Source organism: Diabrotica virgifera, chromosome 6, assembly GCF_917563875.1.
Source record: "Diabrotica virgifera virgifera chromosome 6, PGI_DIABVI_V3a".
Taxonomy (NCBI): Eukaryota; Metazoa; Arthropoda; class Insecta; order Coleoptera; family Chrysomelidae; genus Diabrotica; species Diabrotica virgifera.
The window spans coordinates 106,024,345-106,039,458 of record NC_065448.1 but is presented as its reverse complement, the minus strand read 5'-3'; the positions used below and the strand labels follow the sequence as shown (position 1 = coordinate 106,039,458).

The 15,114-nt window shown below is 31.2% G+C and overlaps 1 protein-coding gene across 3 annotated transcripts in view; it reads right to left on the bottom strand.

Annotated features, from left to right (window-relative positions):
* The window catches only part of LOC126885912 (uncharacterized), a 163,115-nt gene that overhangs the window by 96,221 nt on the left and 51,780 nt on the right, over positions 1–15,114 (bottom strand). For all 3 annotated transcript variants that reach the window (XM_050652717.1, XM_050652719.1, XM_050652718.1), the window contains exon 5: positions 13,508–13,771. In XM_050652717.1, coding sequence (XP_050508674.1) covers positions 13,508–13,771 — 264 coding nt within the window. The remainder of the gene's footprint in view (positions 1–13,507; positions 13,772–15,114) is intronic.

Sequence of the window (15,114 nt, the reverse complement as noted above, 5' to 3'; positions counted from 1 at the left end):
AGACCAGGACGCATCTGTAAAATTATTAGTACATTTGGACGTTGAGAGGTGACTCAAATTTTTTTGCAGAAATTGCTTGAAAATAAATCAAATAATAATATTTGAGTTATCCTCCCTCTCAAAAAGGTCCGGAACATTGTTTAAATAATCAAAATGTCAAAAAATTAAGGAAAAATTCGATTTTTTTCTTGGTTTTTTGATTATAACTTTAAAAGTATTCATTTTAGAGAAAAGTTGTACTAACATAAAAGTTGCGTAATTAAGTTTCCTATAATATAGAATTGGTTAAAAATTTAAAAAATAGTCACCCTTGTGAAAAATAGCACTAATTAAGAAAAAAACATACAAAAACAAGTATTCGCATTATACGTTTTTCAACCATTTATGCTACACTTAGGACCTTCATATTTCACCCTGAAAAACTATATAACACAGTAAAACAATACTGTATATTTCATTAAGATCGGTTCAATAGATTTTTGCAAAATAAATTTTGAAATACAGCTTTCGTAAAAAAAAAATATTTTTTCAAAATGTTACAGGACTAAAAATAAAGCAGATAGCAAGTTGAAAATTTTTTTGCGTATAGAAGTGTACTGTATCTTTCATTTTCAAAATTAAAATCGATTAACACCACGGCGTCAGCAATTTTTTTAAATAAACATTAATTATTGGTGCTACGCGCAGGACAGCGAATAGTTTGTGTTGATTGGGCATTCCAATGACCTTTGATAATGATTGATACATTTTAATTTTTATTACATTTCGATATAAATAAATACATTGTTTATTGCAAAATAAAAACACATACTTTATCCTTTGAAATAACACTTTTATTAGCAAAAACTTTTTTTGTTCATATATTTTAACTTCGAGAATAAAAGTTTATTATTTTTAAAAATATGCAATTGTTTAAACAATATTTCACAAACAACAATCAAATTAGTTTGATTTTTGTGGAATTAAAATATTAAAATACAACAAAATATAGCAGTTCGATTGTAGCAGCGGAAGCGAATAGTTCTCTGTGTGATCGAAGTGCTAATTATTAGAGTTGTTGTTGTTTTTACCAAAAAATGGAATTAAATTCAGATGGCAGAGGAAATCCACCTGACAGAGGAAGGATTGACGATGTTGCTAGTAATATGGATTATGAAGTTAATGAAAAACAAAAACAGTCTGAGGAAATTATAAATATTAATATTAATACACAATCAAAACAGGTACCGATAACAAATCCAAAAAACTTTTTACCAGATTATCAGGTAAGCAATAAAACAAATAATAATATAGGCCAGTCCATAATGTCAGAGGTGAAAAATAAATACAGTCAAGGTGACCAAGATCCTTATTTTGTTTTTATGCAGAATAAGGAAGGGAACATCGGCCGATTGCATCGTATCGCGACAGCTCGGTTAATTTTAGGTGCAGTACCTGCAATTAAAGATAATATTGTTAATATTAATATTATAGGAAAAAATAAAATTAAAATTGAATGTAACACATATAAAAGCGCTAATATTTTAGTGGAATGTAAAAAGTTAATAGAAAGAAATTACGATTTATATATTCCAAATTCTTTTTCTCAAAAGAGTGGGGTAATTAAAGGGGTAGACAAAAATATTTCAGAAAACGAATTAAAAGGTATTATTGTTCCAAGATACGGCAATTTTAAAGTAATAAACGTTAAAAGAATAAAGCGAAAAGAAAATGATCAACTGGTGGAGACGGGTACGATAGTGGTGTCTTTCAGAGGCCAAATGATTCCAAAACAAGTAATCATTGAGCGAATGATATACCAAGTGGAACCTTATGTGCCAAGAGTAATACAATGCCTTAATTGCATTAGGTACGGGCACGTTACGTCACAATGTCGTGGTAAGAAAAGATGCAGCAAGTGCGGACAGGAACATGATTCAGATGTATGTGATTTAACAGATCCCACTTGTATATTATGTTTTGGAAACCATTCAGCATTAGATCGAAACAAATGCGCTGAGTTTGAAAAACAAAAGGGTATTAAATATATAATGGCAAATGAAAATTTACCTTTTGAAGAAGCAAAATTAAAATACAGCAGTAGCTATAGAACAGTCCTAAATTCAACAAACACAGGAAATAGGTACACAGTGACAACCAAAAGAAAATGGAGCGAAGGAGCTCAAAATAAATCAGTTTATCCTTATTCAAAAGAACACGAAAATATACTGGACACTGCAAGCGCTTCTGCTTACCCGTCGCTACCAGTTATAAACAACCCATTATATCAAAATCAAACAAAAATAGTCCAACAAAACTCACTAACTAGTAAACAAATTACTGATAATATAGTAACAATATTTAAAAATTTCTTAGACAAAAACTTAATTCCAATAGCAAACAAACAAATTTTAGACGACATTAAAAGTAATATAGAAAAAGTTTTAAATGGCCCTAGTAAATAATAAGATTTTACAATGGAATTCACGATCAATAGTGAACAATAAAGGCCATTTTGAAAAGTACATTTTCGAAAATAAATTCTTAGCTATTCTTTTAAGTGAAACTTGGTTAAAACCAAATTCAAAGATAAGCTTTTCCCAATATAACATCTTCCGTGAAGATAGATCAGATGGTTATGCAGGAGTAGCGATATTATTAAGAAAAAATATCAATTTTCAGAACAATTTAAATTTTTATAAAATAAATAATGTCATGTGCGTTGCAGTACAGATTAAGATAAATAATAAAAACTTAAACTTATATTCCATTTATGCAAAACCCAAATTATGTGTGTCAAAAAACGAATGGGTTAAATTTTTCAGTAGTTTACACAAACCTTTTTTAATAGGGGGAGATTTCAACTGCCATAATAAAATGTGGGGGTGTGATGTCACCGATCAAGAAGGTATTTATCTTTTTGAGGCTATGGAGCAATGTGGACTTAATTTCCTAAATGATGGGTCAGAAACATTAATTCGTAAACCTATGCATTTAAATAGATCTGCTATAGACTTAACAATTTGCTCTAGGGATATTTATTACAAATTTGATTGGCACACAGAAACTTTGAGTCTGGGTTCTGATCACTACCCAATAGTAATAGAATTTAACCATAATACTGATAGCAACGTTACTAATAGTAATGCTGTCATTGACACTAATGATATATCTAGATCTAGAATTACATGGGATATTAAAAAGGCAGACTGGGCTTTCTTTACCTATCTCTTAAACAATGAAAAGAATAATAATATATCAGATGGTTCAGAGCAAGAATATTCCACATTTTGTGACTCAATCAATTTAGCTAGTAAAAGCTCTATTCCAGAGAGGAAGAGAGGGCCCAATGCAAAATTTAATAAACCATGGTGGAATGATGATTGTAGGGACGCTATAAGACAACAAAAAGAAGCTTTTTTGCAGTTTAAAAGACTATCTAATTACGATAATTACTTAAAATATCAACAAGCAGAAGCTTATAAAAAAAGAATTATTTTAGGCAGCAAAAGAGCTTCTTGGAAAAACTTTTGTAGTAGTTTAAATAAAAATACACCTATTAGCAAAATATGGAATGAAATCAGAAAATTAAAAAACGTTTATAATCCTCCCAATAATCCGATAGTTGAAAATGAGTGGACAGATATATTTTTTAATAAAATTGCTAGACCTTGGGTTATAGAAGGAGAAATTAATCACAGGAACCCAACGGATAATAGACATGACAATGACGAAGCAAACGAAGACAACATGTTTCTCACTGAAGCATTTAGTCTGGAAGAAATAAAGAACTGCCTAAAAAGACATAATAATTCAGCTCCAGGATTAGATGGTGTACACTATAGTATGTTGTATAATTTACCCATACATAAGAAAGTTCAACTACTAAACGTAATAAACAATATCTGGATGAGTATGGATATACCACGTGCATGGAAAGAGTACATCATAGTTCCAATTCTTAAGCCACACAAATCACCAAACTGTCCGGATTCGTATAGAGGCATTTCACTATCATCATGTGTGTTAAAAACAATGGAAAGAATGATTAAATGTAGACTAGAATTATGGTTAGAAAAAAATTCTAAAATACCTGCAACACAATTCGGCTTTAGAAAATCATGTTCTACGATGGAAAATTTAACGCACTTAATACTGGATATATATAACTCATTTTCCGCCAACAAGTCGGTATTTGCTACATTCATAGACATAGAAAACGCATATGACAATGTGAACCTACAACTTCTATACCACAAAATGAAGGAAATAGGACTGCCAGATACACTCTGCTGGAAACTTCATCAACTTTACATCAATAGAACTCTTTATCTTCAAATCAATAACAAACTAATAGGACCCAGAGTTTCAAACATCGGGTTACCCCAAGGGAGCATCTTAAGTCCAATATTATACACTATTTATACAGCGCATATAGGTCAAAGCATAATTACTAGCAAACAAGGTAAAATATTACAATTCGCAGATGATATATGCATATATGTAGACCAATTGGAAATAGAACAAGGCAGTAGAAAAATAAATACAGTATTTAAACATCTACAAGAAGACCTAGATCAAATAGCATTAAACATATCAACAAAAAAAACACAAGCTTGTATATTCTCCCGAAAACGAAACATTCCAGAAGTAGTGGAGTTGCAAAATGTCTCGTTTAAAGTTCAACCTAAAGTTAAATATTTGGGTATTATACTGGATAGGAAAATGATTTGGAAAGATCATATTGAGTATATCGTAGCAAGAGCTGACAAAGGGTACAATGCGTTACGAGCAGTAAACTATACAACCTGGGGAGCAGATCCCAACATAGCATTACTAATGTATAGGTCATATATAAGATCAATATTAGATTACGGATGTTACTTTTACAATCAAGCCGCCAAAACCCATCTTCAAAAAATAGACATCCTTTCAAATAAATGTCTCAGATTATGTATAGGAGCTTTGATGAGTACTCCAATATCAAACCTAAGCGTAGAATGTAATGAACCACCGTTATGGTTAAGAAGGAAAATTCTGTGTGAAAAATTTATAACTAAAATGATAACTAAAGAAAGCATAATATGTAACAACTGCCACAAACTTTGTATAAATGACCTAACCACAGAATACTGGAGGAAAAAGACAACATTACTACTTGCTGAAAGTTACAATAGATTAAGACAATTTAAAAATAAACTACATACATCAACTCTGCCATCTATGTTTCAGATAAATCTAAACAATATACCAAACATACAACCAACCTACATGAGAGATTACTCGAAATTTCCAGTGTACTTAAGGAATGCCATGTTTAATGTGGATATAGAAACTTTATTTCCGGGACATTACCAAATTTATACCGATGCCTCAAAAATGAATTCGAGGGTGGCCGCTGCCGTGTGGGACCCTAGGACAAGGTACAAAGAGGGTATACGACTTAATGAAAATTTTACAACATTTTCAGCAGAACTTATTGCAATACTGAGAGCATTGCAGTATATAAGCAGTATAAACAATAATGAAGAGAAATTCCTAATCCTTACAGACAGCAAAAGTGCTTTACTTAAACTGGAAAGTTTGAAGGACATATCAAACTACATATATATTGATATTATTAAGGCATATATCGCACTTAAGGATAAGGGCAAACAAATATAATTTTGTTGGGTAAAAGCCCACTCTAACCTTAAACACAATGAAATAGTAGATACTTTAGCTAAGAAGGCTACCGAACAAGAAATTGAAAGTGAATATAAATTAACATTAAATGATATTTACGCTAATATTACTAGCAATAAAACCAAAACCTGGCAACAATGGTATAACAACTCAACAAAAGGGCTATTCTATAAAAACATACAATTAAATATTCCAGCTAAATCCTGGTTTAATCATTATCACGGCGAAAAAATCGTTGTTTCATATATATGCAGACTTAGATTTGGACACTGTCTAATTCCAGAACACAAATTTAAAATAGGTCTTAGTGATAGTAATCTTTGTGAATGTGGTGAGTTAGGATCTGCAGAACACATGATACTAAACTGTAGACTAAAGATAATCGAAATAAATCATTTCATGAATCAAGTATATAGAGAAACCAATATTACAAGACCTTTTAATCTAATAACAATATTATCTAGTTTAGACGAACGTGTATATGAGATCCTAATTAAACACATACTTAGTATAAAATTAAAATTGTAAACTATAATACCTGTGTTTATCCCATTTGTCTACCTACCTTTCCGTGGTCTAGTCTTGTGTGTGTGCATTGCTCTGAAAGACCCCTGAGCAGAAGTACTCCTTGTTGACATTCCTTATAATACAATTAAAAAAAAAAAAACAAAAAAAAATAATAATAAAAAAAAAAGAAAAAAAAAGAAAGAAAAAAAAAGAAAGAAAAAAAAGAAAGAAAAAAAATATATATAAAAATAAATAAAAAAAAATAAATAAATAAAAAAAAAAAAAATAATAATAATAAAAAAAAAAAATAATAAAGAATAATATTGAATAATACTAGAATATATTTATGATATAGATATACGTATATAAATGTGTAATATTGTATGATTGTAGCTAAAGATTAAATTATCCATTTATTGTTATAGAATCTAGGTATATCTTTAAAATACAAAATCTTATTTTAATAGTAATATGTGAGATAAATATCTGTAGAGCAAAAATAAGTTCGGCTAATGGATTAAGTCCACAGTCAGGAAATTCGATGACACACACACACACACACAACAAAATATAGAGTAAGAAAATAATATATTAGATAAAGATTGAAAGAAATTTTGGTGGAAATCAACTTGTGTGAATCGAACACCGCTGTCCTGCGCGTAACACCAAAAATTATTGTTTATTTCAAAAATTTTCTGACGCCGTGGTAATTAATCGATTTTCATTTTAAAAATTGCAAATGAAAGGTACAGTACACTTCTATAAGCAAAAAAAAATTCAACTTGCTCTCTGCTTTATTTTCAGTCCTGTAACATTTTGAAAAAACGATTTTTTTTTGCGAAAGCTAGATTGCAAAATTTATTTTGCAAAATTTATTAAACCGATCTTAATGAAATTTACAGTATTGTTTTACTGTATCATAAAGTTTTTCTGGGTGAAATACAGTCGAAAAAATAAAAGAATACCCATGAACGAACATATAAAACACGCTGTATTTTCCTGTCACCGTGTCACACAAAAAATTGGCCAGCGCAAGTACATGTAATAATAATTATTACGTGGACTTGCGCTGGCCAATTTTTTGTATGACACGGTGACAGGAAAATACAGCTTGTTTTATATGTTTGTTCATGGGTATTCTTTCATTTTTCCTACTGTATAAAGGTCCTAAGTGTAGCATAAATGGTTGAAAAACGTAAAATGCCAATACTTGTTTTTGTATGGTTTTTTTGCAATTATTGCTATTTTGCAACTAGGGTGACTATTTTTTAAATTTCTAACCAATTCTATATTGTAGCAAATTTAATTACGCAACTTTTACGTCAGTACAACTTTTCTCGGAAATGAATACTTTTAAAGTTATAATCAAAAAACGAAGAAAAAAATCGAATTTTTCCTTCAATTTTTGACTTTTGATTATTTAAACAATGTTCCGGACCTTTTTGAGAGGGAGGATAACTCAAATATTATTATTTGATTTATTTTCAAGCAATTTCTGCAAAAAAATTTGAGTCACCTCTCAACGTCCATCTCAAAACAGATGCGCTCTGGACTATACATACAATCGACGAATACCACACTTTTCACGTCATATGTGGCATTTCTTGTATTGCACCAAAACATGCAGTAGCTCCTAAGCAATCCATTCCTCGGATAAAAAAGAAACCCGCGCCTGAGGTTTATGGAAGTCAGGGAGCTGTTCAACTAATTCATTTTAAAAGGACAAAACCTCAAGGTTTATCAGAAATGAAGATAAGAGATTCGAAGGAATTGTTCACACCAACTAAAACTGTGACTCCATCTGTGCCTGATTTTCTGTGGCTCTAAGGGAAAAGCAGAGACATTCCCGGCCTCTTAGGACGGAATGGACTCATGGAAGCTGTCACAAGAGACATACCATACCTATGAACTAACATTTATTATTTGTACAGAAAACTAGGAGAAATTTATCAAATGACAGCATTCTAATTAAAAATAAAATTTTGGAATGTAAAAAGTGGGTTTTGCCGAGATCGTTAAAAATTGGCCCGAACGGTTCGTCTGAAAAAAAAAAGTAAATAGTGATATTTCTAGATAATTTTAAGTACTTTAATTTCTATTAACAAACCATTTACTAAAAGTTAACAGTTTTCAAGATTTGATCAAAAAATCGGAAAAAGGCTGAAATGTTTCGTTTTTTTCGCGATTTTTTCAATGTTCCGGCAAGAAATTTTGTCCGCAAACCTCATATTCAGCAGCCCAAAATCCATATATAATGAAAGAAATCAGAACTACCCCAAAACTTTCCTAGTAAAAACACAATTTTATTGAATCATGCTTACCTAATATTTATTAAGCTATCCTCTGACCGCAATAAAAATGAAACGCAATTCGGACTAGACGTTATCGGTGGCCAGGTAAGCAAAATATTTAGGACGCAATTCGACAAGGCCTAAGAAACGGAACGCAATTCGGACTAGACGATGTATTAGTAATTAGTATATGTTCTAAATTTAGATTCTAGGATTCTCCTTGAAATATTTATTTTGCTCAAGTTGCTCCATTATGAAGAGATTTTATGGTATATAATTGATGGATTCGACCGTTACTTGATGGAAGTTCATTTTATCTAACAATAAAAAACTGAAAACGTTTGTTTTCTATACTTCCACAAAATTTATTATATCTAAGTGACTACAGCTGTTTCGGCGGAGTGCCTTTCTCAAGTAATATAGTTTACAATGTGTTTGCCTTTTTAATCTTCAACTGAAGAGGTTGAGGAGTGGGGAGCTGTTTGTCTCGAGTTGGTCATTCAGAATTATATCTGTATTTTTCAGTTTATTAATTTCCATAGATTCTAAAAAAGATAGCTTAAGGCCTTTATTTTGAATATGTAGAATTTTAAACTCTTCATTGAAAGAATGATTATGATCTAGAAGGTGAAGTGCGTATGTAGAAGTGTCTGTTTTTCTATTGTTGAATGCCCTTTTGTGTTCTGCTATCCGTTTGTCAAAAGTTCTGCCAGTTTGACCGATGTACGTTTTCGGACAGTCACCACAAGTTAGTTTGTACACACCACTCTGTAGTTGCTTTCTCTTTCGGCTTTTATTGTTCTTAATATATTTGCTTAAGTTGTTGTTAGTTCTGAAAGCTGGTGTTATTCCTTTCTTTTTTATGTATCTGGCTATTGTTGTTGTTATCTTGCCAGTATATGTGAGAGAGCAGAAGGTACTGGGTTCTTTCTGTGGTGGTGGATACACTAATTTCAGGGCTTTCTTATGGAGTTTTTGGTTTAAAATTTTGTTAACTGTTTGTTCGTTATAGACGTTGTTTACTGCTATTTGTTTAATGATGTTTAGTTCTATTTCGAAGTTATTTTTTGTCATGGGAATTTCTGTCAGTCTATGTATCATGCTATGGTAGGCTGCTAATTTGTGTTGTGTAGGATGGGATGATGAATTGTGTATAGTTGTGTCAGTATGGGTAGGTTTATGATATATGGAGAACTCATGTTTGTTGTGTAGTCTGGAAATCGTTACATCTAGAAAGTTTATAGAGTTATTCTGTTCTGTTTCTACTGTAAACTCAATATTATTATGAAGTTAATTAATATATGATAGAAATTGGTCAAGTTGTCTGTTAGTTCCTGTAAAGCATACTAGTATATCATCCACGTATCTCCACCAATATAAGAACTGTTTAAATACGGGATGTTTAGAAATTGTTGTTTCAAGTTGGTTCATAAATATATCTGATAGCAATGGGCTTAAAGGATTACCCATAATAAGTCCTGCACTGTTGTTTGTGTATATTTGATTATTGAATTCAAAATAGTCTTGATTTATGCAAATTTCAAGAAGGTGTAAAATTTCAGATGCAATGATCGGATTTGTACTATTATGGTCTAAAAGATTCTTAACTAAAACAAAAGTTTCTGTAGGAGGAACACTAGGAAAAAGATTTTTTACGTCAAATGAAATTAGTCTGGAGTTTTTGGGCAATTGAAAATGTTGTATTTTATTAACTAGTTCTAGTGTATTTTTACAGGTAGTGTATCCACCACCACAGAAAGAACCCAGTACCTTCTGCTCTCTCACATATACTGGCAAGATAACAACAACAATAGCCAGATACATAAAAAAGAAAGGAATAACACCAGCTTTCAGAACTAACAACAACTTAAGCAAATATATTAAGAACAATAAAAGCCGAAAGAGAAAGCAACTACAGAGTGGTGTGTACAAACTAACTTGTGGTGACTGTCCGAAAACGTACATCGGTCAAACTGGCAGAACTTTTGACAAACGGATAGCAGAACACAAAAGGGCATTCAACAATAGAAAAACAGACACTTCTACATACGCACTTCACCTTCTAGATCATAATCATTCTTTCAATGAAGAGTTTAAAATTCTACATATTCAAAATAAAGGCCTTAAGCTATCTTTTTTAGAATCTATGGAAATTAATAAACTGAAAAATACAGATATAATTCTGAATGACCAACTCGAGACAAACAGCTCCCCACTCCTCAACCTCTTCAGTTGAAGATTAAAAAGGCAAACACATTGTAAACTATATTACTTGAGAAAGGCACTCCGCCGAAACAGCTGTAGTCACTTAGATATAATAAATTTTGTGGAAGTATAGAAAACAAACGTTTTCAGTTTTTTATTGTTAGATAAAATGAACTTCCATCAAGTAACGGTCGAATCCATCAATTATTTACAGGAAGCCAATACAGGGCTATTGACCATATTGTTTTCAAGATTGCTTTTAAAGCGTAGAGTAACAACACAAAATATCTGGTTTCTAAACATGTGCGTGAAAAACAACGTGTTCCCGAAATACATAAAGTTAAAAACCAACAACCGCAGTGCCGCTGCCATAGCAGGTATCCACCAGGGTCAAACCAGATGGCTGAAACGGGATAGGAGCACCCAATACAGAAAACGAGATATTATAGCTGTTTATCTTAAGGTATGTCATTCAGAATTACATTATAGATTAGATAATATAGAATTTGACATCCTAGATTCTAAAGTAAGAACTGAAGTAGATAATTTAATAGACAAAAAATTTAATACACAATGTAAAAAACTAAATAATCTAATTTGCAATAGTAAAAAACTCAATACTCATACAACAAATTTTTCAAATCATAGTTTTTTCAATAGATTTATAAACTTAACAGATACTAAATTCAATAATAGTGAAATAGAACTTTTAGAGAAAGGATTCAAACACAACTTGCCTCAACATAATAATCAAAAAAATTTAGAGTATTTAGGTGTAGAGTGTGAAGTAGCCTTAAACAAAACTGCCAAAAACATAGAAAAAAGCATCATTGCAAAATCTATTACTGATGTATGTAGTGAAACTAATAATTCCTGTTTCAAAGAAAACCAAATAGCCGTTTAAATTAAAAATAAATCAATAAAACATGACATAATATTTACAAAAGCAGACAAAGGTAACGCTACTATTGCTATCGACAAACGAGACTATAATAACAAAACAATAGAATTTTTAACTAACCAAAACAGTATAAAACTAAACAAAGACCCCACAGAAAAATACCGAATACAAATTAAACTAGCCATTGAAAATTCAAAATCAATACTAAATCCAACAGAACAGAAATACCTTAATATTATGAACCCACAACCTCCTAAATTATACTCTTTTATTAAACTACACAAACCTGACCACCCAATAAGACCTGTAGTTTCTTTTTATACAGCTCCGTCATATAAAATTTCAAAAAAACTGTCAGATATTATTACAGAATACACTAAATTTTCACCTAAATTCACCGTAAAAAATACACTAAAACTAGTTAATAAAATACAACATTTTCAATTGCCCAAAAACTCCAGACTAATTTCATTTGACGTAAAAAATCTTTTTCCTAGTGTTCCTCCTACAGAAACTTTTGTTTTAGTTAAGAATCTTTTAGACCATAATAGTACAAATCCGATCATTGCATCTGAAATTTTACACCTTCTTGAAATTTGCATAAATCAAGACTATTTTGAATTCAATAATCAAATATACACAAACAACAGTGCAGGACTTATTATGGGTAATCCTCTAAGCCCATTGCTATCAGATATATTTATGAACCAACTTGAAACAACAATTTCTAAACATCCCGTATTTAAACAGTTCTTATATTGGTGGAGATACGTGGATGATATACTAGTATGCTTTACAGGAACTAACAGACAACTTGACCAATTTCTATCATATATTAATTCACTTCATAATAATATTGAGTTTACAGTAGAAACAGAACAGAATAACTCTATAAACTTTCTAGATGTAACGATTTTCAGACTACACAACAAACATGAGTTCTCCATATATCATAAACCTACCCATACTGACACAACTATACACAATTCATAATCCCATCCTACACAACACAAATTAGCAGCCTACCATAGCATGATACATAGACTGACAGAAATTCCCATGACAAAAAATAACTTCGAAATAGAACTAAACATCATTAAACAAATAGCAGTAAACAACGGCTATAACGAACAAACAGTTAACAAAATTTTAAACCAAAAACTCCATAAGAAAGCCCTGAAATTAGTGTATCCACCACCACAGAAAGAACCCAGTACCTTCTGCTCTCTCACATATACTGGCAAGATAACAACAACAATAGCCAGATACATAAAAAAGAAAGGAATAACACCAGCTTTCAGAACTAACAACAACTTAAGCAAATATATTAAGAACAATAAAAGCCGAAAGAGAAAGCAACTACAGAGTGGTGTGTACAAACTAACTTGTGGTGACTGTCCGAAAACGTACATCGGTCAAACTGGCAGAACTTTTGACAAACGGATAGCAGAACACAAAAGGGCATTCAACAATAGAAAAACAGACACTTCTACATACGCACTTCACCTTCTAGATCATAATCATTCTTTCAATGAAGAGTTTAAAATTCTACATATTCAAAATAAAGGCCTTAAGCTATCTTTTTTAGAATCTATGGAAATTAATAAACTGAAAAATACAGATATAATTCTGAATGACCAACTCGAGACAAACAGCTCCCCACTCCTCAACCTCTTCAGTTGAAGATTAAAAAGGCAAACACATTGTAAACTATATTACTTGAGAAAGGCACTCCGCCGAAACAGCTGTAGTCACTTAGATATAATAAATTTTGTGGAAGTATAGAAAACAAACGTTTTCAGTTTTTTATTGTTAGATTTTATGGTATATTTAACAAATTCAATTTTTGGAGTGTTCAGACAACCCTTTATATTAATATATTCAATGTTAAATATCTATGTGTAGTTGGCTCCGTGTTGTTTTTCATTTAGGTACTTACTTGTCCGTATGAAAGGTGTTAATTTCCTAGCCATTTCTCGAGGGGAATACGATGCGCTGGTAGCCCTTCTATCGACTTTAACACTTCTTTTGAAGGCTTGGATAGAAGTTTGCTTCTTAATGCCCATTTTATGGTCTTTACATTTCTTTTTTGTCAATTTTATATGAGATACGCTACGGTTGTTTGGATTAAAATTCTGAATCTTATTAGTTGATTGCTGCAGGTATGAAGTTGTAGGTAAATCTTCAGATACATTGTTTTTAGCTAAAAAATAATGTTAACTCTTTAATTAATTCTCAGATTTATGGATCAGAATAACTAGCTCGCACAACATAGAAGTGTTGTTACATTAATTTATACAATCGTTATCAGAATTGCTTTATATCCAAGTGAAAATTATTGATGGCCCAATATTATGACAACAGATACTCCTTAAATGACATAAACGAATAATTTCCGTATTATTTGAATTTTTGTCTTAAACATTGTAATAAGTTTGACAAATCAATAGCACCTAAATTTCTGAGAAATGAATAAAATGGTAGGGAAGCAAAGTATGCTAATGTTGTTCTGAAGCTATTTTCTTGTGGCATTTTTGCAATTAACTAGTTTTGATGGGAAATAAGCCACAATTTTACTAAAAAAATGATTTTATTAACGTTTTGACGCCCAAATCGGGTGTCGTTGTTAAAATACAAAAAATATTAATGAATTAAACAAAAATGTTGAATAGAGCCATCTATCCATAATTCGAAAAAATGTCTAGAATGAAAGTTGCTTATTTTTACGTAAATAATCCAAATTTGCAATAAAAATTTGGGGGTTCCATTTAAGATTTTAAAGTAACCCCCACCTCACCTCCGTGGGGGGTCGTCTTTGGTACCATTCGATAGATTTTTTTAAAATATTTTGAAAGTGTGTTTTGCAGTTTCCGTCTCCGTAGGTGTAATGTTTAGTACCATTCGATAGATTTTGGAAAAATATTGAAGACGTATTTTTTAGTTTTTCGATCTGACGTTCATTTCGCGAAATATTCGCTTTTATTTTGTAAAACTTTTTGTTTCCATTTCCCATTTCCTTACGCCCCCCTCAAATCGTCAGATTTTTTAAGTATACGCTCTTTTGCATATACTTAACTTACCTTATCTTAATTTGACAATTTCGAGTATTTTTAAGGATAGATTTTTTTTTCGGCCCCCCGTAACGAACTTCCCTGTGTTAAGAGCCAATATATATGGTAGAGGTACATCTGCAGGGTACCAGGTTTCTCCCCATATGATAATCTGACGCGGTCGAGTAACTGCAAAAATCCCCGCTTGGGCTCCCCTACCAAAACTTGCAATCAAAATAAAATTTCTCGTTGTCAATAGCAACAAACAGCTAGAACTCGTGCCATGAAAATGGAACAAACATCGAATTTTGCTCTTGTAAATTTAAATTGTCATTTAACAGTGCATTTGAGTCCTTTTTGTAAATTTTAAAATCAATTAGTGTTGTTTAATATAATCAAAATTTAACCCTCACGTACAAGTTGTACCTACAACTTCTGTGAGAAACTGAGTTTATTTATATTATGTACAATTATTTGCTACATATAAACTGCATTA